Below are 27,382 nucleotides of genomic sequence, written 5' to 3'. Positions count from 1 at the left end.
GTCAGCAGCACTCGAGGCGAACATTCAGTGAGCATCTGACTTATGTTACACATTCAATGGTGTGACAATATGGTAATACAAATTAGCCGGCTTCTCGAATTTCCTGACCAGATGAACCGATCACCGCAGCAGGGCCACCCAGAGTTTTCCTCAGGCTGCCGGTCAGGTTGACCACCTCACGACCATCTGTGTGTCCTCATGTGTGTGTGCGCGCAGAGTTATCAGAAATATCCAGCCACCGGCCTCCTTCCCCCGTATCCCACAAGACCTCACGCTGTCACAACAGACATTTAGCAGCTTTCACGCTAAAGGGCCACGGGGGGCTTCCTTCCTTCCTTCTCCACTTCCTCCCTCTTTTTTCCGCTTTCCCGCTGTCTGCTCTACTGTTGTCAGAACTATTGATATTTGGTCCCACTTTATAGCCTATTTTCGGTGCTTTAACTACTATGAACTCAAATTAATCAGTTGGGACAACATACTTATACAGTTAAAGTCAGAATTATTAGCCCCCCTGAATTATTAGTGCCCTTGTTTATTTTTTTCCCCCCAATTTCTGTTTAACGGAGAGGTTTTTTCAATGCATTTCTAAGAATAATAGTTTTAATAACTCATTTTTAATAACTGATTTATTTTCAGAAAGACAAACAAAAAAGCACTCAGGGGTAACTCAAATATTTGGTCGGTGCACTTTGGGTAAGGGATTCGTATAAACAACAACAGAAATTAGTCCAAGGCACTCGAAAGATGTGAAAAATTTAAAAAGCCTTTATTAAAATGGCTAATTCTTTAAAAAACCTATGCGTTTCGGCAAGGATCTGCCTTTATCAGGGTAACAGTTACCCTGTTAAATTGTTTTATCAAGCCCAGTGAAAGTGAGAACAACTGGCTTAACAGTACCAGTAGAAAAAATGAGTTAAAAATTCTCAACACTGGTCCAGGCAAATGCAGAAATGAAGACATGCATACATTTGGTATTTTTAATTAATGCTTGGTAATACTTGAAAACACTACAAGTAACAATATTTATTAAGGTATCATACTGAAAGACTCTGCTCTGCTACATTCTGCAGGATGCCCCCCGAAACACCCCTCTTTAACTTCATTTCACAGCTAATTATAGACAAACAGCAGACAGCACGAGAGGTGAATCTCACAATGGCTCTTAAGAGGGAGGAAAACAAAGACTAAAGGGGCAAGATGCAAAAATAGAAAATGCCAGGAAGCATTAAAGATGTTGTGGGGGATAATTATAGTTCAGGGCCATTTTATCTTTTTAGAAGGATGCTAAGCAAACAGGAAGTAGGGCAGAGGTGCAGCTACATGGGCAGCCCAATAGAGCCCGAGACATTCCCACAGCGGCGCTGGAAAAACACACAGGTTCAGAGCGGATCAGAGCATCCGAGGAAACTCAAACGCAGTATGGGAATGACGCTGAGGCGCTTTCTCAGGCAGTTTTTGTTTACTGGCGCACAGAAGTGACGTCACAAGAGCTTTTGATGTTCATATGCATTTAAAATATCCAATATTTACTTTCCTAATATAGTTTCTGTTTGCATTAAGACACTTTTCTGTTGTTGTTTTTTCCTTTAATACATAAAAAATGCTCTGACTTTCTAACACCGGAAAGCTCTTGCTCTCTCTCTTAAATTTTAAACATATACTGGATGTGCTTTACAAGTCACAATTGACAAAATATAATGGAGATTTGCCGTGGAAGATCTTGCATGGCATTATTGCAGTTAGTGCATTAATTTCCATTATAAATCTGCAAGTAAAAGATAGTTGTACTTTTTGTGGTCAGATTGAAACATTTTGCAATGCTTTTTAATATTGTGAAAGGTTGCGACCATTGTTGTTAAGTGTTTATAAGAGATTTTTGATGATTTTAATGAAAATTTCAGCATGCCTGTATTTATTTATGGCTTTAAGGTGTCTGAAACAAAGGAAAGAAATAGGATGTTTGTACAATTTTACTCTTGGGCAGGCAAGAAATATATATTTATGCAAGTAAAAAACAGAAAATAAAAATTTGGTATTAAGAGTAATACAGTTAATGCTTTTAAAGGGTTGGTAAAAACAAGAATTAGACATGATTTTGACTATTTTTGCATTAAACATGTATTGGATTTCAAAATGCTTGTGGGGAAGTATTATGTAAAGTTGAAAATAACCTGTTAAAGTTTGGCAATAATATAAGATTATAGAATTTGTTAATTATTTTAAAATGAATGTCAATGTAAAATGAATTAAGCTTAACTATCTCTGTTCATACACTACCAGACAAAAGTCTTGTCGTTGATCTCAGTTGTAAGAAAACAAATAATAACTTGATTTGTAGTTGATAATTTGGAAAAGTGGCAGAAGGTCGATTTTTCTGATGAATCATCTGTTGAACTGCATCACAATCATCACAAACACTGCAGAAGACCTTTTGGAACCCGCATGGACCCAAGACTCTCATAGAAATCAGTCAAGTTTGGTGAAGGAAAAAATCATAGTTTGGGGTTACATTCAGTATAGGGGCATGCCAGAGATCTGCAGAGTGGATGGCAACATCAACAGCATGAGGTATCAATACATTTGTGCTGCCCATTACATTACAAGTCACAGAAGAGGGCAAATTCTTCAGCAGAATAGAGCTCCTTCTCATACTTCAGCCTCCACATCAAAGTTCCTGAAAGCAAAGAAGGTGCTCCAGGATTGGCCAGCCCAGTCACCAAACATGACCATTATTGAGCATGTCTGAGGTAAGATGAAGGAGGAGGCATTGAAGATGAATCCAAAGTATCTTGATGAACTCTGGGAGTCCGGCAAGAATGCCTGCTTTGCCATTCCAGACGACTTTATTAACAAGTGATTTGAGTCATTGCAGAGATGTATGATTGCAGTTCATAGCAGTCATACACAATATTAATTCTTTTTCCACTGCACCATGACTTTATATTCTATACTGTACATTACTTCTGTTAAGTGACAAGACTTTTGTCTCAGCAAAGTTAGACATTACTGTCCTAATTAAATAATTAAAAATCAAGGCATGATCATATTTTATTTTGGTAAAATAAGCGTAATCTAGAGGCCTTTGTCTTTCATATAAGCCACTTCTGATTCCAAATGATAAACTAGAAGTCAAGTTATTATTTGGTGTTCCTAAACCTTGGATAGGCGACAAGACTTTTGTCAGGTAGTGTAGACACATTTATAAACAAATATCGGCGAACATGCTTAGAAAAAAAAATCAACTCAACTCAAATGTACAAACAAACTCTCAAACAGTTTTTGATCTTGTTTTGACTATAAACAATGTTTCTTGATTTAAGGATCTCTAAATATTTATATGAAAAACAGAAGACATTGATCTCTTTTCCAGTGTATGCAATGTTTAACTGACAAGCATGGGTGCTATTACTATGAATTTAACTTTTATTAACCTCCATTTTAAATGAAGGCCTAACTTTGGAAGGTTAAACCAAATTTTGGAAGGCTAAGTTAAACAAAAGAACTGTAGAAATAGTTTATATATCTTTTACCAGCAACAAAATAAACAGCATCAGAGAAGGGAAAGTATTCTTAACCAATAACCTGCGTTTAATAATAATATTAAAGCTCGATAAAATATTTACTAGGAAGCTTTATCCTAAAAGTGTTATAATATAGTCACGGTAAACTCACGGCTGCAAACAGAACAAATCACAGATCAAAGTCAATTAATGGTAATTGACACATTCCCAAGCGATGCTAAACAAATAAACAAACAAAACTTAAAAGTATAAGATGATGAATATGCATATAGTATATAGAGAAATCAACGCAAACACATGGTATTCTGAAAAGGTCAACAAATAATGTGCAATTCTGATTAAACGATTGTATTAAAATGACATTATAGAGTATAAAGGACTTACCATGGTGCGCCGTATATTCGAAAGCCCTTGACTGTGACGTCAGAGTCCTGCAGGTAAACACAGTTCGTCAGCAGCGACTGAACATTGTCAAAGTCCTCGGGTTTCAACTTGGACACGGAGGGAAAGCGATAGTAATCCTGCTTGACCAGCTCCGTCATGAAGTCCTTGTCGAAGGTCAGCTCGTGATTCCCTGCGATCACCACTTTAAACTCGTACGGAAGGCTGCCTGCAACACCACACAGATTCACACTTGTTAAAACAGAACATTAACACTGGTTTACCATCAGCACTTTTGATTTAACTAATAAATAATATAACAGAATATAAATATAATATAATAATTACCACAAAACCCCACGACATTGTGATTTATTGTAACAAAAAATTTAAAAGTCATTTTATGACATCAATTCAAGCATGTTAAAAGATGTTTTTATTTAATTGATATGATATAATAATTACCATAAAAACTAAAACAGTTTATAGAATAAAAGTCATTTGATGACATTATTTCAAGCATGTTAAAACAGAACATTAATTGAATGATAGAATATTGAATAATAAAATATAATGAAAATATAATATAAATATAATATAACGAAAACATAATAAAATATAAATATAATATAATGAAAACATAGTATAATATAAATAGAATATTTACCATAAATACCCACTAAATTGTCATTTATTGTAACCATTTATACACCAAAAAAAATTTGTTTGGCATTTATAGAATAAAAGTCACTTGATAACATTAATTCAAGCATGTTTAAACAGGTAATATAATATAAAATAATATAATATAATATAATATAAAATAATATAATATAATATATTAAAAAAACCACTAAATTGTCATTTATTTTTACTGTTTATAAACCAAAAAAGTTTGCCATTTATAAAATAAGTCATTTGATAATATTAATTCAAGCATGTTAAAACAGAACTTTAACCCTGATTGACCAATCAGCACTTTTTATTTAACAAATATAACTAGATATTAAAGTTTGAGGACAAACTTTATGGTGGCTTGAAAAGCCGAGTCTGAATTAGCATGTTACTAGCATGAATTAGCAAGTAACTAGCATAATTCTAACATAAATTAGCATGTAATTAGCATGATTCTAGCATGTTACTAGCATGATTCTAGCATGATTCTAGCATGAATTAGCATATTACTAGCATGTTACTAGCATGTTTCTAGCATGAATTAGCATGTTACTAGCATGATTCTAGCATGAATTAGCATGTTACTAGCATGTTTCTAGCATGAATTAGCATGTTACTAGCATGTTTCTAGCATGATTTAGCATGTTATTAGCATGATTCTAGCATGAATTAGCATGTTTCTAGCATGATTCTAGCATGAATTAGCATGTTATTAGCATGATTCTATCACGAATTAGCATGTTACTAGCATGATTCTAGCATAAATTAGCATGTTACTAGCATGATTCTAGCATGAATTAGCATGTTACTAGCATGATTCTAGCATGAATTAGCATGTAACTAGCATGATTCTAGCATGAATTAGCATGTTATTAGCATGATTCTAGCATGAATTAGCATGTTACTAGCATAATTCTAGCATTAATTAGTATGTTACTAGCATGTTTCTAGCATGAATTAGCATGTTATTAGCATGATTCTAGCATGAATTAGCATGTTTCTAGCATGAATTAGCATGTTATTAGCATGATTCTAGCATTAATTAGCATGTTACTAGCATGGATCTAGCATGAACTAGCATGTTACTAGCATGTTTCTAGCATGAATTAGCATGTTACTAGCATGATTCTAGCATAAATTAGCATGTTACTAGCATGATTCTAGCATTAATTAGCATGTTACTAGCATGTTTCTAGCATGAATTAGCATGTTACTAGCATGTTTCTAGCATGAATTAGCATGTTTCTAGCATGAGTTAGCATGTTACTAGCATGATTCTAGCATGAATTAGCATGTTACTAGCATGATTCTAGCATGAATTAGCATGTTATTAGCATGATTCTAGCATGAATTAGCATGTTACTAGCATGATTCTAGCATGAATTAGCATGTTACTAGCATGATTCTAGCATGGATTAGCATGTAACTAGCATGATTCTAGCATGAATTAGCATGTTACTAGCATGTTTCTAGCATGAATTAGCATGTTATTAGCATGATTCTAGCATGAATTAGCATGTTACTAGCATGATTCTAGCATGAATTAGCATGTTACTAGCAAGTTTCTAGCATGAATTAGCATGTTACTAGCATGATTCTAGCATGAATTAGCATGTTACTAGCATGTTTCTAGCATTAATTAGCATGTTACTAGCATGTTTTAGCATGAATTAGCATGTTATTAGCATGATTCTAGCATGAATTAGCATGTTTCTAGCATGAATTAGCATGTTATTAGCATGATTCTAGCATGAATTAGCATGTTACTAGCATGATTCTAGCATGAATTAGCATGTTACTAGCATGATTCTAGCATGAATTAGCATGTTACTAGCATGATTCTAGCATGGATTAACATGTTACTAGCATGTTTCTAGCATGAATTAGCATGTTACTAGCATGATTCTAGCATGAATTAGCATGTTACTAGCATGATTCTAGCATGAATTAGCATGTTACTAACATGTTTCTAGCATGAATTAGCATGTTTCTAGCATGAATTAGCATGTAACTAGCATGATTCTAGCATTAATTAGCATGTAACTAGCATGTTACTAGCATGATTCTAGCATGAATCAGCTTGTTTTTAGCATAAATTAGCATGTTGTTTGCATGATTCTAGCATGAATTAGCATGTTACTAGCATGACTAGCATGTCACTATCGTGTTGCTAGCACCTTTCTAGCAAGATTAGCATGTCAGTAGGATGTTAAAACTGTTAGCGTGTGTTAGAATAGCTAGTCACAGTCTCTGGGACAGTTGCTAGGGTGCTGAAATTGGTTGCTAGGGAGTGGCTAGTAAGTTTAAAGGTAATCAGTGATTGGCTGCTGGCTAGACTGAGTTGAATGAGGCCAGACTCTAGTCTGTAGGACAGTCTGATGCAGAGTTCTGAGCTCACAAAGGTTGATCCAATGTTAAGTAAATGGGAGTCTTTTACAATGGAAGTCTATGGGACAATTGCTAGGGTGCTGTAAGTGGTTGCTAGGGAGTGGCTAGTAAGTTAAAAAGTCATCAGTTATTGGCTGCTGGCTAGACTGAGTTAAATGAGTCCAGTTAGACGTCTGTAGGACAGTCTGATGCAGAGTTATGAGCTCACAAACTTTGACCCAATGTTAAGTCAATGGGACTTTTGGGATTTTTCTGGGTCGTTTTTCGGGAAACCCAAAGTCAGATCAGTTAGAAAAGATATAGCAACCCGAGTCAGACCAGTTTGAAGGTTTGACGAAAGTTTGAAGTATGTAGCTTGAAAGGCCTAGGAGGAGATACACTTAGAAATTAGTCTCAGAAGAAGAAGAAGAAGAATAATAATAAGTTTAAGATAGATAACAATATGCTGGCTTTTCAAGCCACCATAATAATATAATATAAAATAATATAATATAATATAATAATAATATAATATAATATAATAATAATAATATAATATAATATAATATAATATAATATAATATAATGTTTAGCATTTAAAGAATAAGTCAAAGAACAAAAATAGAATAATTTTATTGAATAAAAGTTAACAGAACTTTAATCCTGATTGACAAAATTAGCAATTTTTATTTAACAAATAATATAGAATAAATGTCATTTGATTACATATTAAAAGCCACAAAACACTAATTTATTGTTATTTTTAAGGTTTTGCTTTTAGAAAGCTGTGTTTTACTTATTTAATATGATTGCTTATTCTTTTAAACACTTAAATAAATACACCCGTTATTAATGACTATTAAACATTATTTCATCATGTGATGTTATTTGAAACATTAAAACAAACTTCGCTTGCATTTAATATTGCAAATGTTATTTTGTGAGAATTATATATTGGGTTGGTGATATTAAAACTAATTTATAATATACAAATAATAAGTTCACGCTAGTATTAATATACAACTGAATTTATGTAAAGAAGAAAATATATTGATTAACTATATTGTATCTTAAGGTATAGTAAAATTTGATTTATATTTTCACTATAAAAACACGTCTACGTAAAATTTCACTGGAGGAATGGATTTTAGAATTGTATGAATCTCTAGATGACAGAATATAACATTCATTAGAAGCACAAGGTTTAGAGGAACTCTGACAACACGTCAGGTCTTCATGTCAATGGAATCCACATCTGGTTAGGAAACGGTGCGAATTTATTTTAAAAAATGCTGCGTTGAGGTTCATGTGAGGTTATTGTGATCTTGAGGAAAAGTCAGATAATGAAAAACAGGACTCTGCAAGTAGAAACAGGCCATTACAACAAAACATATCTTTACCTCTCGATTCAGGCTACCGTATGCTTTATTCACAGATGTATTATCAAAAGGAGTTTTCAGACCAACTTTGGCTGGTAATTGACCTTATAAAGCCAAGTTAAAAAACAAAGTAAAAAAAAAAAAAATTAAAAAACCCGTCACTGTTTTAGTATTTAATCGTCATGAACAAAAAAATGTATTATATAAAATAATTTTTACACTGTAAAAAATTCTGGGTTCCACACAATCGATTTGTGTTAGGACAACAATAAGGAATTAAGTTAACTTATTAGTTTTTACTAATTTAAGTAGATTGAACATAAAACAATTAAGTTGTCCCCACAAAACGCAAGAAATGTGTTGTTTCAGCTCAATGTAAATAAGTATTTTTAACAAGCAGCTAATTATTATTTTTTATAACACTTTTTTATTTACTGTTTATAGCACTGCTAAAACAAATAAACAAAAAAGTGTGAAACGTTATACACTGCATTCACTAATAGCAGCTTTAAATATGTAGAATTAATTATATTAATTAAAGTTAACTACATCTACATTATTAGGTTTACTACACCAGACTACCCCAACTACCGGGTTGCGACTCAGTACCGTGTCCAGAAAAAGTTACTACCGGGCGACGGGAACACAAAATTGCTTTATATGAGATCCTGCTTTAAGAGTTACTCCTTAAAGAACCAATATCCATTCTAAACATTTTGTTTTCTACAAAGGTATGAACACATGAGGCGCAATTGGCATCTGTTTGCATAGCAATGCATTTACAATGCGGCATCACTCCTCATTAAGATTCAGCTATCACAGGTTGAGTGGGAAACAAACATCTCTCTCTATTAGGGAAATTTGTTTTAGTTTGTAAATTGTCGTTATTGTTTTAGTTTGTTGTAGTTGACCAATAACATCGGTCCATGTTACGATTAGGAACCAAACCCAATTCTCCCCCTTAGCCCCACCCCTCGTTTTGTGCGTTCATGTGAAAGGGTAGGGGTGTCCCAATTCTCTAGCTTGAAGGCGTAGGGCTTAGGGGAAAGGCTAGATACCCTTTCAAACTGAGATTTTTCAGGACCACACTTAAAACCAAGGGGTAAGAAAATTTCCCAGATTACAGCAGCTACAACGGCAGCATGGCTGCACAAGGAAGTCAGGAGATGCACAAATTAGTATTTTTTTGTCATTATTACAAATTTTTACAACAAACAACCATATCTTTTAATACATTCGTGTTTTACCATCAAACTTTAAAAAAAAAAACAAATAAATAAAATAAAAACCGCTAAATTTGGCTATAATCCCTTATAACTCCTGTATAATAGTCCCACAACATACTTCCACATCTGACGCTTGATGATACTCGAATACCTTGTCGAAAATGTCTAGTGGCTGAGAATGACCTTTTTACAGTGTCTAGTATAAAGTTAATGTTGTTTTCGTGTGTTTACATAGATTAATATGGCCATGGTGTAATTGCACAGTTCAGCTACTAGCTTATTGCCACATTATATTGTTATGATAACATGATATCGTTGCCTTCAGTCATTTCCTGAAGATAAATACCAAAAAAATAATGCAACTGGAATAACTACAGAGGTTGCAATCGATCTCATATGTAGCAAGAGGTTGCGATGACATTTGATGACATGTGCAGGTGTTGTAGTGGTGTCTCATTTCTTAGGGGTACATTTTGAAGACCTTCCCCGTCACGCTCTGGCAATTAGGGGTATGGGTACAAAATAGAATTGGGATTGGGCCTAATTTTGTAGACCCATGCACTTCACTGCTGATTACATAGCGCATAAGTACATAATGTTTGAGTGCGTAGTGTATAGTGCATCATTTGGGATGTAGGTCAAAACACACTGTATGTGTCCTTCTTTTCTTTTTATTCTACTGAAATTGCTTTAAACCCATAGTTTAGTATAGAATATATATATGCATTCTGCTATCATTTACTTACCCTCAGGTTGTTCCAATTGCATTTAATCATTTATGCTTATTTGTTCTGCTGAACACAAAGAAATAAATTTGAAAGAATTTAAGTAAAATTTACATACAGGTGGAGTCAGAATTATTAGCCCCCCTTTGAATTATTATTATTTTTTTATATTTCCCAAATGACGTTTAACAGAGCAAGGAAATTTTCACAGTATATCGGATAATATTTTTTCTTCTTGAGAAAGTCTTATTTGTTTTATTTCGGCTAGAATAAAAGCAGTTTTTAATTTTTTAAACACCATTTTAAGGTCAAAATTATTAGCCCCTTTAAGCTATATTTTTTTTCGATAGTCTATAGAACAAACCATCATTATACAATAACATGTCTAATTACCCTAACCTGCCTAGTTAACCTAATTAACCTAGTTAAGCCTTTAAATGTTACTTTAAGCTGTATAGAAGTGTCTTGAAAAATGTCTAGTCAAATATTATTTACTGTCATCATGGCAAAGATAAAACAAATCAGTTATTAGAAATGAGTTATTAAAACTATTATGTTTAGAAATGTGTTGAAGAAAAATCTTCTCTCCGTTAAACAGAAATTGGGGGAAAAAAATAAAACAGGGGGGCTAATAATTCTGACTTCAACTGTATTTTGCCCCTATTAACTGTCATAGATTAGAGAGGGGGGTACGATACATATCTATGGGAGTAAATGGCTGGTGAGAATTTTCATTTTTGTTGAATTATCTTTTTAAAGGTTTAGGAAACCATAGAGAATCCTATGAGAAGACGCTGCTTCTTAATTATTCATGACAGCACGTGCTTTCCAATGACAGACCCACATGGACAGACCTGCCAAGCTGTGAGACAGCGAGACACAGTATTTAGGTGGTTGTAATGGGTCGTATGTGTTTCTTTCCATGATCCACGGGGTTTGTTGCATGGCTTTCGCCGCATTGCTGTCAGGGCTACCGATACAGCCAAACTGTTTCCGTGCAGCAAGCATTTTTGTCGGGAAAGCTGTACGAGAATTGACAGCTGTTTGTTCCCCTTTTTTTCCCCCTGCTCTGCCTGCCACGCCCACTCCTCCCTCTGCTCAGAGCGCTCCACGCCCATCATGGAGCATTTTTTGAAAAAAAAAATGACTGAAACTGAACTGAAAGAGGGGGATTTCATTACCCTTTAAACAAATGGGAATCCAGAACAGGACCAAATATTTATTAAGACCTGCTGCGTTTTCCTCTGTTTGCTCAAAGCAATGCATTTTTTGTGAGACACGCAGGATAACACAAAAGGGGAAGTTTCTCAAACAAAAAGAGTGTGCCTTCTCTAGATGCCAATCCTCAGGAAAACACACACAGACCGTCTGAATAACGCATCTGGAACGCTTCAAATGCAAGGCGAGTTCAAGAACAAAACACATCCTGATAATTCACCTACCAAAATACAGATGAAACAAGATGCTTTTGGAAACCAAACCATAAAATACATCACATTTCAGAAAAAGAAAGTGCCTTTGAAATATATTTGTTGGTGCTCTCTGCAGTCCATTATTTGTTCTGCACTATAAAAGTGTGGAATGGTCATTTTAATAACGTATGTCTGGTGATCTGAAATTAAGACTGGACAACAATAAAAGTAAAAAAATATGAACATGTTGATAACATGATTCTTTCAACTGGAATATTGATAAATACGATGCTATATGGTTCCAATTTTTTTCCAAAGAAGATATTTTGAAAAATGCTAAAAAATTTGTTTGGCATTTATAGAATAAAAGTCATTTGATGACATTAATTGAAGCATGTTAAAACAGAACATTAACCCTGATTGACCAATTAGCCCTTTTTATTTAACAAATTATATAGAATAAAAGTAATTTGATCACATATTAACAGACAAATCTATTGTTATTTTTAAAGTTTTTTCTTTTGTTTTACTCATCTAATGATTGCTTATTCTTTTAAACACTTAAAAAAATACATCCGTTATTAATGACAATTAAACATTATTATTATTATTATTTCATCATATCTAGAGTTATTTGAAACATTAAAACACAATTTGCTTTCTACGTCTATAATAATGTTTTTGCAAATGTTATTTTATGATTATATAATGGGTTGTGATTATAAATTATTGTTAATATTCAAAATAAACAAACAAGTTCACATTAATATTAATATACAACTGAATTTATGTAAAGAAGAAAATACATTGGTCATTAACTATTTTGTATCTCAAGGTTTAGTAAAATTTGATTCATATTTTCACTAAAAAAACACGTCTAAACAAAATTTGGCCAGAGAAATAGATTTTACAATTGCATGGATCTCTAGATGACTAGAATATAACATTCATTAAAAGCACAAGGCTTAGAAGAACACTGACAATATACATTTGTTGGTGCTCACTGCAGTCCATAATTTGTTCTGAATTATTAAACTATGGAATGGCCATTTTAATAACGTATGTCTGGTGATCTGAAATGGAGACTTTTCTGGACAATAAAAGTCAAAAAATAAATATGAACATGTTGATAACATGACTATCAATTGGAATGTTGATAAATACGATGCTAGTTTGGTTCCAGCTTTTTTCCCAAAGAAGACATTTTGAAAAATGCTGAAAACCTTTTAACCATTGATTGCCATAGTATTATTTTGCCCTACAGTGGAAATCACCAGCAACCAGCATTCTTCAAAATCTCTTATTGAGTGTTCAACAGATGAATGATACACATAAAGGTTTATGAGGGAGAATAAATTTTCAGACAAAACTTGAAGGTAAAATTATTTTCAGTCTGGTATTTTTTTTCCAAGTTACTACTACGTTGCCTGTTTAATAAGTGCTTTCTAATGATTTGAAGTGGAATGCTTTTTTGGGGAGGGGGAAACAATAAAAGCCAATTAAATTTGGCGCCATATAGAGGAATCAGAAAGGAGCAAATCATTTGACCGAAGTGTGAAGAAATCAAAAGATAAACCGATTTAAAAGTAAACACTTTCCCGGCAGTTTAATTTACTCGCTCGCTCCCTTCCATGCGCTCGACGCTATATAGACTGGGATGTATCATAAATCCCAGTCTAATCTAATAACAGGAGCCCATCTCTCAGCTCCGCGGGACGCAGTCAGCCAAACGCCATCACGGATCCATTTACATGGAGCTTTCCCGTCGCACAAAACCGAATCACAAAGCCCCGGCGGACGAGCTGCATGCCAGGCTCTCCACGGCGGAAAAAGGCCTAGAATGCAATTACCTCCCCACCGACTGCATCTTCTGCGTCCCCGCGGGGATTTTTACAACATTTTATTGCCATCAAAATGTATTTTTCGAAGGGGACTGTGGATATAAACTCGGTTTATTACTTTGAAGAAAGCTACGGAGGAGCATATGGGAAGGAGGTATGGGAAAAGCGCTTAAAGTCAAAGGGATTTGGGGTGAGCCTCTATGTTTGAGTTTGATTTACATCAGAGGACCGGCGCGGGGCACAGTTTGGCAAACGCTGAACGTAATGAATGTAAATCAAATTAGTGAAAATAAACTACACACCGTAAACATCTGAAACTGAAGGATGGCTGGTAGGGAACATGTGTATTTTGTTGAAAACAGAGCAGAGCAATCACATTCGTCAAGTTTTTCGAACCGCCGCACACAAAAACATGTGGGATTTGATAAATAGAATTGGGGGAAAAGAAAGGCACATGGCACCAGAAAGCCCAACAGCACAAATCACAAAACATTCAATCATAATTTAGAGGGAAAGTTCACCCAAAACGAATGCTCTTTTTTTCCTCCAAGCTACAATGATTCCTTTTCTTCTTTTTATTCAACACAAAAGATATGTTTTGAATATCCTGGTCACTCTTTCAGGTCAAACAGAAATTAAATGTGGACTGGAGCTAGCGAGATTTGACAAAAAGCATCGTGAAATGATCAGAAAAATCACTCCTTTGATGAAGAACAGATTATGTACGTTTAACACTTAAACAGATTGTTCACCCAAAACTGAAAATGCTGCCATTTACTCATCCTTCACTTGAGTTTCTTTTTTTCTGCCGATCACAAAAGAAGTCATTTTGAAAAATGTTGGGAAACAGAAACCCTTGACTTCAATAGTATTCATTTTTCCTACTATTATGGTCAATAGTTGCAGGTTTTTAGCTTTCTTCCAAAAAATAAAAATTTAAAAAAATTTAACAGAATAATGAAACTCAAAGGTTTGGAACCACTTGAGGTGAGTACATTCTCATTTTTGGGTGAACTATCCCTTAAATGTTTTTCTTAAATAAATGGTAGCAACAATGACATTAAACGTATATCCATTTATAAATTGGGTAAATACATACATAATAACTACATATCAATTCTTCAATTTGTAAAAGTGATTCACCTCCATTAATATTTTTTATCAATATACAATTGCACTTATGTCCAGGCTATTTGACACATTTCAGGCTTAAATGAAACAGTTCTGGAGAGAAATGCAGCTGATTTATTAAAGGTGCTGTATGTAAGTTTTTTGACACTTCTAAAGCATAAACATACCATAATATGTTTGCATATATTTAAGAAACATGCCAAGTGAACATTCTTGTTTATCTGAAAAACCATGCTAAAGTCAGATATTCTGCTTTGAAAATGTGTGTTACGTGCTGGAACGGCTGTCTTTGTTTTGGTCATCGAACCCGCCCAATGCCAGTTTAGCCAATTATATTTCAGCACCTTGGGTTGGCTTGGTGGAAAACAGTAACCAAAATGCGACCTCCGATGGACAGTTACATCCTCCGAAACGAGACGCAGATTCAGAGTTCCACATGAGTTGGTTTTTAATCAGCAAATAACATAAATATTACGAACGTAAACATTAGGTGAGCAGGTTACATTGTACCCCCGTGTCCTAACAACACGTTATGTGATGAGATTTGCAGTGATAAGCAATTTGGCTGTTTCCACCAGACGAAAGCTGACAGAAACACAGCCATTCAGAAGCACAGAATATTGCACTCACTGCACTCCAACAGAATGGTAAGGATTATAATCTAATACAATATTGAACCATATTAACATTATTAAATGTAGATGCTGAACCACTGATATGTGTTGGTTTACACAGAGTCTCAGTTCTAAAGTTCATTTTCAAACAGTTTATTTTATTTTCCAGATCTGAGGTGAACTATCTGCTGCTGCTTTCAGTAGTAAATTTCATGTAAAATGGCATTCAAACTCACATTATTAGCATTTAACACTGAATAAAGCACATGAGGTGTACCTGAGGTAATCACTGTCAAAGTTTTCTATGGTTCAGCTCCTAGAAATGGAGGCAGTTTCTAATACATCAATTCGAGGTGCGCGTTTTGAACCAGGCATGCAATACCTAGTTCAACGACTGGGTGTCAAACTCAAATACTGCAACTTTAACTAAGAGTTAGATGTTTCCAATGAGTTAATTAGTATAAAAGTCTGAATGATTCATTCATGAAACTAAAATGATTTAATTCTCAAATTTTCTTTTCGGCTATTCCCTTTATTATTCTGGGGTTGCCAGTGGAATGAACCGCCAACTTATCCAGCATATGTTTTACGCAGTGGATACCCTTCCAGCTGCAACCCATCACTGGGAAACATCCACCCACACTCATTCACACAGAGACACACACACAGTACAGACAATTTAGCTTACCCAATTCACCTTTACCACATGTCTTTGGACTTGTGGGGGAAACCGGAGCACCCGGAGGAAGCGGGAAGAAAATGCTAACTCCACACAGAAATGCCAACTCACCTAGCCGAGGCTCGAACCAGCAACCTTCTTGCTGTAAGGCAATCGTGTTACACACTGCGCCACCATGCTTATGTTTTGTTTTTATTTTATTAATCATATGGAATACTGTAAATTACTTTAATGATGCTTCCTTGGTGGTTTTGGGAAAGAGTGAGGACATCCTTCAGGAAAAAAAAAATCATGAAAACATTCAATGACCTAAATATGAGTGGGAATAATAACATTGTGAATAGTGTGAATAATCCTTTCATGTTGTCCCAATGCAAATCGATAAAGTTAACTCAATGGTTTTTACAATTTTAAGTTGATTGAACATAAAACAATCAAGTTGTGCCCCTAAAAAACCTAAAGAATTGCGTTGTTTCAGCTCATTTTAAATAAGTAGTTTGAACAAGCAGCAAAAATACTATTTTGAGTGTTTGCCGCCCTCACAACATTGCAAAACAAAGGAACAAAGCTGATCTATTGGACATTGGGTGTATTGGCTGTCCTGCATTGATCAAAGAAATAAAGAGTGAACCCGGACAAACGGAGTCAAGACCTAGAAAGCTCCTTATTTACGGTGCACAGATCCATGTTTGCATCCACGAATCCCACGCGGAGGAGCACAGGTCAGAGCTCACGGGCGAGATATCGAGCAGAACAGAACTTAAGCAGAGAAAGCTCATTCCCACAGAACGATTCCTGAGAATTGATCCCACTTATCAACAAAAACCATGATCAATGGCAACGATTAGCGGCTGGGCTCTCTGTGCCAGAAAAACAAACAAACGTAAGCTACACTTTATAAAAAAGAAGGGGGGGAAATAAAAGAGGAAAGATAAAAGCAGCAGTTTTTAAAAAGGCTCAAATAAATTTCCTCTTGCAAGTTTCACTTATAAAGGCCTTTTATGTTTTTTTCTTTCCTTCTGTATCATTTAGCCCCCACTGTTTAAGAACAAAGATGCGACCTTGGAAAGAAATGCAAGCATTTATATTGCGGAAATCTCCAGAAAATATAACCGGAATGCTTTGGCTCGGACAATCAAAACACAAAGTTTCTTTTTCCCCGAAGATCCACTAACAGGCTCATCTGAACAATGTTCTTTGAGTTTGTCAAAAGGCTTATATAAACTACTCCATCACCACGTCATGTTCGAGGGAGCGATTTGTTTTAAACTGCCTGAACTTTTCTTTCCGACATGCTTTTTCATTTTTTTTTTTTGACAGAAGACAGCTTTCAGCCGTCATGAGATTATCCATCAACACCCAGCTGCGTGTTTACAACAAAAAGCGGTGATGTGAAAAATAATTTCATCGTCTGGGATTCCTTTAGGATGTGAATAATAAGAAAGGATAAGCGTTGTCTGACCACCAGCCACTTCAAAACTGTCGGTGTTACGAGCCGGGGAACATACACAAAAAAGGGTGGCATGGAGTGTGTTGATAGACGGAGGGATGGAAAGACTGCTGACAGCTCTCTCCGTTTCACCCCTTCTCATGCACTATTTCAACCTTGTGTGATACGTGAGCATTCAGGGAGGGAATGACGAAGCGAAGGACAAACTAAGAGCCTGTGACGTCAAATATGAGGTCCGGAAAGTTCAAATATAAGAGCTGAATGAAAAGAGCAAATTGCCAAGAGTAGTCATTATTCATTCATTCATTTTCTTTCGGCTTTTGGTTTCGGCTCGTCACAGCGGAATGAACCGCAACTATTCCAGCATATGTTTTATGCAGCGTTTGCCCTTCCAACCAAACCCAGTATCAGGAAACACTCAAGAACGTTGGGCTGCTCGATTATGGGAAAAATCATAATCACGATTATTCAAAACGATTATCAGTTGAAGTCAAAATTATTCACCCTCCTGTGAATTTATTTATTTATTTTTTATAAATATTTCCCAAATGATGTTTAACAGAGCAAGGAATTTTTCCCAGTATTTGCTATAATATTTTTCTTCTGGAGAAAGTCTTATTTTTTTATTTTGGCTAGAATAAAAGCAGGTTTAACCTGAAACCTGTTTTCAGGTCAGTATTATTAGCCCCCTTAAGCAATATTTGTTTTGGATTATCTACAGAACAAACCACTGTTATACAATGACTTGCCTAATTACCCTAATTAAGCCTTTGAATAGCACTTTAAGCTGAATGCTTGTCTCTTGAATAATATCTAATCAAATATTATGTAAAGAAATCAGTTATTAAAAATGAGACATTAAATCTATTATGTTTAGAAATGGGTTGAAAAAAATCTTCTTTCCTTTAAACAGAGATTGGGGGAAAAGGGTCGCTAATAATTCAGGAGGGCTAATAACTCTGACTTCAACTGTTTATATACAGCTATTTTCCTCCCTGTAAATAAGAAAAATGAAATAAATACAATAGAATAAAAATATGAAACAAACTGTGCTTTAAGCATCTTCACTGTAGGAAAAAAACTTTAATAATAGCTACAAAAGGCCTTCAGTCAAGAGCAGTGAGGGATTTTCTCCTTTTGTTGTTTGATTAATGATAAAACAGTCGGCAGCAGGAATATTGCGCGCTGTCACTTTAAGAGCAGTGCGGTTCTGATTTATGGTTTCTCTTTTGATTCTAAACTCGTTTGTTTATTACATAAATGAGGGTTAATATGAATATTCACTAAACACCGTGCTCTGACACAAATGTGCATGTATTTGACCATTAAAGCACTTGCATTAAGATGACTTTAGATGTGTGTGCTCTGATCGTCTCTGAGGCTGAGCGTGCACACACACAACAGCATGCGATCTCTTTTGTGCTTTTAAACACATGGATGACTCGAATGTACATCAATGAATAATGCAGAACCCGTGCTGCAAAAGTGTACAACTGGAAAGGGGACGGTATATGATGCAATAATCGTTTTATCTCGATTAATGCTTTTTCATAATCGTTAGAAACCAAAATCAAAATCGAAACTGAATTTTCGATTAATTGCACAGCCCTACAAGAATGTGAAACAAATTTGGCATATGACTCGCATCCAGAGGCTACATGGATACACACACACAGATATGATAGTACTGTATGTGAACGTTCTCTGGTCTAAAGGTCAGCGGTGTGAACGACTCCACGGGTCATTGTGATTTCTTTATGACCACTTCAGATGCCAGCATCCTAAACTCTCAGCCCAACACACTCTGGTGCCAACAGAGATCTGGATATTAGAGTCGGCAAGCACTTGATTTAATCTCATGGGTTTAATCTATGCCTCAAAAAAAAGCACGGGATCAGAATGCATCAGAGGTGAAGGATTTACAACATATACAATGCAGAAACCTCCTAAACTGCAACCTGCAAACTTGTTTCAAACTGTTTTAGTTGTGGTCTTTTAAACATTCATTCATTTTCTTTTCAGCTTAGTCCCTTTATTAATCAGGGGTCGCCACAGCAGAACGAACCGCCAACTTATTCAGCATATGTTTTACACAGCGGATGCCCTTCCAGCTGCAACCCATCACTGGGAAACACCCATACATTCTCATTCACGCACATACACTACAGACAATTTAGCCTACCCAATTCACCTATACCACATGTCTTTGGACTTGTGGGGTAAACCGGAGCACCCAGAGGAAACCTACGCGAATGCGGGGAGAACATGCAAACTCCACACAGAAATGCCAACTGACCCAGCCGAGGCTCGAACCAGCGACCTTCTTGCTGTGAGGCGAGAGCGCTACCCACTGCGCATAATTGATTTAAACATAAAAGAAGAAACTTGTAACCACTGACTCTCAAAGTATTTGTTTTTCCTACTATGGGTGTGAATGGCTACCAGTTACCAACATTTTGCGGAATAAATGAGATACTATTGGGTGAACTATCCCTTTAAGAAAATCATTAATCACTGCTAATTACCATAAAATGATCTTAGTTTTTGGATATAAACCATGGTTATACCATGGTTCTATTTGAAGTACCAATAATTACCATATGAATACAATAGTATACAAACATGGAAATCATTCAGCACTAGGGCTATGCGATTATTCAAATCATATGGAAATTGCGATTTGAACATGCACGATTACTAAATTGCCTTACAGCGCAATTTTTTTGCATGCAGCAGTCCCAACTGATACTTCTCCCGCAGTATGCTATTGTTATAATATAGGTTATAGTATGCTATAACCAATCATAACACAGTGCACCTAAACAGAGCACAAGGAAAACTGAAACCTCAGCTTAATGACAAATAGTCTGCATAAACGGGGATTATGAGTTTGCTTTGCGCTCACGCTTCTTTGCCGTTGCTATGAGATCATGAACTGTTATCCAAGAGGTTGACAAACTAACAAAACATTGATGCAGTTCTGATACAAGTTTTATTTATGGAGAAAATTTTAAAAGCACTGGGTGTTTGGGTGTTTTGTGTTTGTCTGAGATATTTAGTCTACTGAAATGTGTATATTCCACACAAGCTGAAGCTGATCGGTCAGTTCTTGAAATGTGACTCAAGACGCGGTGCGCTCGCAGCATTCTAAAAAGTTGAGATGTTTTCAACTAGATGCGCCTGGAAACGTGCACGCGTCACTCCCAATATGCACACAAGCTGCAAGCCTCCATTGAGAATAAAGAACTTGTGCACACAAAAGACATGATATGGTGAACCGCCTATTTCACAGCAGTTTCACGAAGAGGTTTACGATCTATGCATGGCAAAACAAACAAAACATTGTGGACGTCTAAAAAATACATACGACTACTTCTGATTTGTGATCAAGAAGAACATCAGAGCCTTACTTGAGTTTGACGGCGCACATACACAAACAGTAGCCTATTTATTTGTTTTGCCACAGGCTCGGTCTGTTCTTGAGACATTTTTTTTTTTACATAAACACACACACTAACGGAGACACAGAAGGTACGTGATGGTGGGGAAAAAAAATAAAACTGGGAGGGAGAAAAAAAAAAGTGAAAGTGAAAACAAGGAAAACATTTTTTTAAAGGTTTTGTGTTCCCTCGCAAAGATGTTTTGTGTGAGAATGCAAAGATGATTTGAGTTATTTCGCAAACACTTCCTGTTCACTAAATTCATGTCAACCCTCTCGTTTCTGCCGAAATTCTCCCATATTTTACCATTCTATGCCACAATCATCCTATCATTAAGTATTTTCCCATATTTCTGATATATTTTAATCTTAAAAGCACGCTGAAATTATTATAAAAATGTCTGCATTCACTTTCCTTCCATTAAAGCTGTGCGTCGATCATTGCTTTTCGCAAACTCTGAATCAGTGAATGCATGTAGCCTATAATCGCTGACTGACAGAAAAATTGGGATTTTTTTGCCATTTAAATGCATTTGTACACAAACATGTCAATTATTCAATACCGCGTATATATCATAAATACATAAAAATGAGAATCCAAAACGTTCTTTGCTTTTTAAAAAAATAAATAATAAATAAACAAAGCTAAACATTGAGATTCTTGCCATTTAAATGCAATTGTACACAATGTAAGTTATTAATTACCCTGGTTTATAATATCAAAGCAATATTTTTGTCATGAGATACAGTCATAAACAAACACCACAGTATTTCCTAATGAGTGGTAAAGCTTTAAATGATTTTTTATTTGACTCTACAAAGCTCTCTTTTAGTCCTCATCAGCAAACCAAACACCACTTAAAAGTAGTTTCCATCAAAAGCTATATATAAACCAAAACACCCTGCAGTTCACATTCCAGAAACTTATGACTCGCCAAAAACATCATCCTCAACAACAAAAAAGCAACTTAAAGAGGAATGTCTTGAATAAAAAAAGATTTGTTTTAAATGGAGAGCACTATAGAATACAAGGTTTATGCAAATGACGAACTCCAAGCATGCTACCATTTGATATCAGATTTTGTGTGTGTTTAATACACGCTGTGCTACAGCTCAAACTAATGAGATAGCGTCATGCACCGAGGGTCTGCAAACAGATATATTAACCAGAGTTATGAAAGTCAGGATTGATGTTTTAATCTCAAATCTATCACTCAGTGTGTGACAGTAACATCCGTGACGGCCACATGCGGCATCATCTGAGGCTTTCTGTCAAAACCAAGGATGCTTTTTTGTTTTTTGTTAGAATATCAATAGCAACTGAAATTTGTTTTTATAATATAGCACACAATTACAGGCAGTTGTGTCACACAAATGACTGTAATTACAATTTATGTAAAAACCTAAAATGTAACATTTATCATAAGTGTAACATTTTTCAGTTTCAGTCATTTGTCCGATTGTTTACGTGGCTCAAATGAAGCGGACAGAAAAGAAGGTCACGTGACATGCATTTTGCAACATGTAGGTCTACTCTTGTGTTTAGTACATTAGGTTCGGGGCGAGCGCCACCCCTTGTACTTTTGGATAAATAGAGCAGGATTAGGATACGCGGAAGACCTCATCGTGTGTTTATTCATTTTTTTCATGTAGTTAGTTATATTTTGTTGGGAAGTTACACATTGTTTGGGTTTTGTTCTTTTCTTTTCTTTAGCGCCACCCACGTCGCTTCTGCCGGTTCCCCTTCGGATGGGGAACTCCAATGCTATGTGGAAACTTCCACTATGGGGATTTCGTCAGAATCCAATCATCTGAAAGAGTATAAAAACGGGCCAATGAAATGCCAATGAGTTGGCAGCGTCAGCGTGCACAGCTGGCGTCAATGACAATCAGTCATGCTATAAAGACGCAGCCAGTGCCATGCTCGACATCCTTTCGCTTTCAGAGCCTTTCACGAAGCTTCTGAGAGAGTCTTTGAGGGTATCTCCAACCTGTGTCTACAGAGAGAGATCGAGAAGCAGCTTCTCCCGGTCCAGAGCGCGTATAAGCAGTGGCAGATGGTCGAGCTGGGTATTTCTCCCTTGCCTGGCGTCCTTTGGGTCCGGTCCTCCAAGAGCGGTTTGTATATAGGAAAATAGCTTTCCTAAAAGAGCAACACGGTCGTGCAGCGCGTCTTTTTCAAGACGTCACTCCGACCGTGCGTTTCTGGATGCGGTGGTTTCCTATCCCCGGATGATGGGCACGAGCACAGCGTTTCATGTCTGGGGGTCCAGCATGTTAATGCGGTGCTCGCGGGCAGTGCATGCCATCACTGATGTCATGTGTGTTGCGCAGTTAAGATCGCGGCTCGCTCTTGCAAAAGAGCCACCCACCCCAGTTGTCCCCCGCACTGCGGTTGGCACTCGGGCAGATCTGAGGGTTTCAGTGGGAGTAAATCCGCCGCCCCCGGGCCGCGGACCTCTCGCTCCTCCACGCGCTCCATCCAAGCTTCAGGTGAAGAGAAGCGCTCCGTCCTTGGATGGTCGCTCTCTCACCTGATGACACCGGGGGTCAGATGTCCATCGCTGCATCGGAGGATGGGCTGTCATTGTCTGATGAGGATGCGAGCCCGCTCGCTCCCTCCCTCCGGGGTGGAGAGCGCGGCGTTAGCATCTAAAAAGCAGACGTGATGGCCGTGCTTTCTCGGGCTGCTTCGGCCGTGGGTCTGGTGATGGTTTATCCCCCAGCCCCGCGGCCGGACCGACTAGATGGGTGTGATGTGGAGGATATAAGGAGGCAAGACCTTCAAAGCCTCCCATCCCCTTCTTCCCGGAAGTGCACAGTAAACTCACGCTGTCCTGAGGGCACTTTTTTCTGCCCGATCTGCGTGCGCTTCCATCCTCACCATCCTTGGAGGTTGGGCTGTCAAGGTCTGACGAGGATTCGAACCCGCTCGCTCCCTCCGGGACTTTGAGCGCGGCGTCGAATCCAGAAGCAGACTTTGCGGCTGTGCTTTCCCAGGCTGCTTCGGCCGTGGTTCTGGAGATGGTTTATCCCCCAGCCCCGCGGCCGGACCGATTAGAGGGGTGTGATGTGGAGGATGAAGGCGAGACCTTCTAAGCCTCCCCATCCCCTTCTTCCTGGATGGGCACAGTAGGCTCACGCAGTGTGCTGCGTGCGCCTTCCCCCTCACCATGCACGCTATGGCCAAGCGCAGGCGCTGGCCCGGCTGCGCGAGGATGGTTCTGACCCAGGACTGAGCATGCGCTCCGCACCGCAACCGACTATGCTCTTACAAAAAAAAAAAAAAAAAAAAAAAAAGTCGGCTGTGTGTGCCCTGGGAAGGACGATGATCACATCCGTGATCCAGGAATGCCACCTCAGGCTAAACCTGGTGATGTGCGTGACGTTGACAAAGTTCGCTTTCTTAACTCACCCATATCCCAGGCTGGCCTGTTCGGCGACACTGGCGGTGAATTCGCCCAGGAATTCACGCCGGTGATAGAGCAGTCGGAGGCGATGGGCGAGGTCTCTATCGGCGGGATTGTATGACCGCTCCCCCCCGCCGAGCCATCCACATCCACTGCTTTTTCGCCGAGGACGCCCGCCCGCAGCTTTGCTTCGCCGCCCCCGCCTGCGCCTCCGGCCACGCGGCTGCGCCGAGCATCGCGCCGGCAACCAGCGTCCCCCGCCCAGGGCGCCGTTAAGTTCGGTAAAACGGACCGCGAAGCGTCCCTGAGGCGGGCCATCTGGGGAGGAGGGAATTTGCTCTTTCCCCGCTGGAGGGCGGGGCACGTTATTTAAAGGCGTAAAAAAAAAAAAAAAAACGCCGTCAAAATCCTCAGTGAAAGAGCACTTTTCCCCTCCTCCGGATGTGACAGCCCGAACACTGCCAGTCTGGGACGCTATGCCTTCCAGCTCGCAGGATCGGTGCATTTCGCCAATGGCTCATGGAGCACGAGAGAACGGTCTCCTTTCTCTCCACTCCCAGCCCCTCTCCTGGAGTTTGAGTGCGAGACGAGAACATCTCCTCTCCTGCTCTCCTGTGGGACCCCAGCGCTCCCCGGATGAGCCCACTCACTCCACGCTGCCCCGCCGCTGGCACGTCAGCGATCGTGCGGGTGGCACCATTTGCGGGGGCTCTGCCTGCCTGGTTAGCGCGGGCCAGCCCATCGCAATGGCTCATCCATACGACCAGACTCGGCTATGCGATTCAGTTCGCTAAACGGCCTCCCAGGTTCACGGGCGACCAGGGTCAGTCCTGCGTCCGCCCCTGTCTTGCGAGAGGAGATTGCTGTCCTCCTGGCGAAGGATGCAATCGAGCCGGCCCTCCAGCCGAGATGGAGCACGGGTTTTACAGCCCGCACTTCATCGTGCCCCAAAAAAAAAAAAAAAAAAAAAAAAAAAAAAAAAAAAAGCGGTGGGCTATGGCCAATCCTATATCTGCACATTTTGAACCGCTGCTTTCACAGGCTGCGCTTCGGAATGCCTACGCAGATGCGCATCACGCGATGCGTTCGTCCTCAGGATTGGTTTGCAGCAATAGATCTGAAGGACGCGTATTTTCATATCTCCACACTTCCACGCCACCGGCAGTTTCTGCGGTTTGCGTTTGAAGGTCGAGCGTGGCAATACAAGGTCCTCCCCTTCGGGCTCTCTCTGTCTCTGCGAGTTTTCACCAAGCTCGCGGAGGGTGCCCTCGCGCCCCTTCGGCTCGCCGGCATCCGCACGCTCAATTATTTCGATGACTGGCTGATTTTTAGCCCACTCTCGGGAGCAATTGATTATGCACAGAGACAAGGTGCTCCGGCACCTCCGCCCGTTGGGGTTTCAGGTCAACCGAGAAAAGAGCAAGCTCGCCCCCGTGCAGAGCATCTCCTTTCTCAGGTTGGAGCTGGACTCGATCACTATGGAGGCGCGCCTCTCACGAGAGCGCGCCGAGGTAATGCTGAACTGTCTGAGAGAGTTCGACAGGAAAAAAAGTGGTCCCCCTGAAATTATTTCAGAGGCTCCTGGGGCATATGGCATCCGTAGCCGCGGCCACGCCGCTCGGATTGCTCCATATGAGACCACTACAGCATTGGCTTCACGATCGGGTCCCCAGACGCGCATGGCACGCGGGCCCACACCGAGTGACTGTCACTGCGCTGTGTCACCGCACCCGCACCCCCTGGAAAGGACCCCTCCTTCCTACGGGCCAGTGTGCCCCTAGGTCAGGCGTCCAGGCAGGCTGTCGTTTCGGCAGATGCCTCCAGTATGGGGTGGGGGGGCCGTGTGTAGCGGGCATGCTGCTGCGGACCTGTGGAGGGGAACCCAGCTGCATTGGCATATCAACTGCCTAGAGCTGTTGGCAGTGTTTCTCGCTTTGCGCCGCTTTTTACCGGTGCTGAGGGGGCAACACGTGCTGGTCAGGACGGACAGCACGGCCGCGGTAGCGTATTCCATCCGGATGGGGGGTATACGCTCCCGCTGCATGTCTCAGCTCGCTCGCCGTCTGCTCCTCTGGAGTCATACGCGGCTGAAGTCGCTGCTTGCTATTCACACCCCGGATGGGCTCAACCGTGCGGCCAACAGGCTCTCACGGCAGCTCCTTCCCCGGGAGAATGGCGACTCCACCCCGAGTCATGCGTAAGTATGCACTCCCCCCAGTGAGCCTACTCGCGCAGTTTCTGTGCAAGGTCAGGGAGGACGAGGGGCAGGTCTTGCTAGTTGCGCCCCTGGCCCAACCGGACCTGGATATCAGAACTCTCCCTCCTCGCGACGCCCCCCCTGGCGAGTCCCCTTGAGAGAGGACCTACTCTCTCAGGGACAGGGCACCATCTGGCACCCTCGCTTAGTTCTGTGGAACCTCCACGTGGGGCCCATAAGACGCGACGAGGAAGACTTAGGTAACCTACCGGTGGCGGTGGTTAATACCATCACTCAGGCTAGTGCACCCTCTACGAGGCATGCCTACGCCCTGGAGTGGAGTCTATTCACTGAGTGGTGCGCTTCTCGCCGAGAAGACCCCCGATCTTGCCAGATCAGTGTTGTGCTTTCTTTCCTTCAGGACAGGTGGAGCGAAGGCTGTCGCGCTCCACACTGAGGGTTTACGTGGCCACCATCTCCGCTCATCATGATGCGTGGATGGCGGCACCGTGGGGAGGCATAACCTCATCATCCAGTTCCTCAGAGGTGCGAGGCGGATGTTTTCCCCCGCCCCCCTCTCATACCCTCTTGAGATCTCGCGGTAGTGCTACGAGCCTACGTGGGGATCCCTTCGAACCACTCGACTCAGTATCCTTGAGATTTCTGTCCTTGAAGACAGCTCTGCTGGTCGTGTTGGCATCGGTTAAGAGGGTTAGGTACCTGGAGGCATTTTCGGTCAGTGACTCGTGCCTAGAATTCGGGCCGGCCTACTCTCACGTTGTCCTGAGACCCCGGCCCGGCTATGTGCCCAAGGTTCCTACCACGTCGTTTTAACAATCAGGTAGTGAGCCTGCAAGCGCTGCCCACGGAGGAGGCAGACCCAGCCCTTTCATTGTTGTGTCCTGTTCGCGCTTTGCGAATATATGGGGACCACA

General features: G+C 39.4%; 1 protein-coding gene across 1 annotated transcript in view; it reads right to left on the bottom strand.

Moving 5' to 3' along the window:
• The window catches only part of mpped2a (metallophosphoesterase domain containing 2a), a 134,355-nt gene that overhangs the window by 59,994 nt on the left and 46,979 nt on the right, over positions 1–27,382 (bottom strand). The window contains exon 4 of the mRNA XM_056461082.1: positions 3,906–4,131. Within this exon, the coding sequence (XP_056317057.1) occupies positions 3,906–4,131 (226 nt within the window). The remainder of the gene's footprint in view (positions 1–3,905; positions 4,132–27,382) is intronic.

Source organism: Danio aesculapii, chromosome 7, assembly GCF_903798145.1.
Source record: "Danio aesculapii chromosome 7, fDanAes4.1, whole genome shotgun sequence".
NCBI lineage: Eukaryota > Metazoa > Chordata > Actinopteri > Cypriniformes > Danionidae > Danio > Danio aesculapii.
Note: the sequence above shows the minus strand (reverse complement) of the source record. Positions and strands in the feature narration are given on the sequence as shown.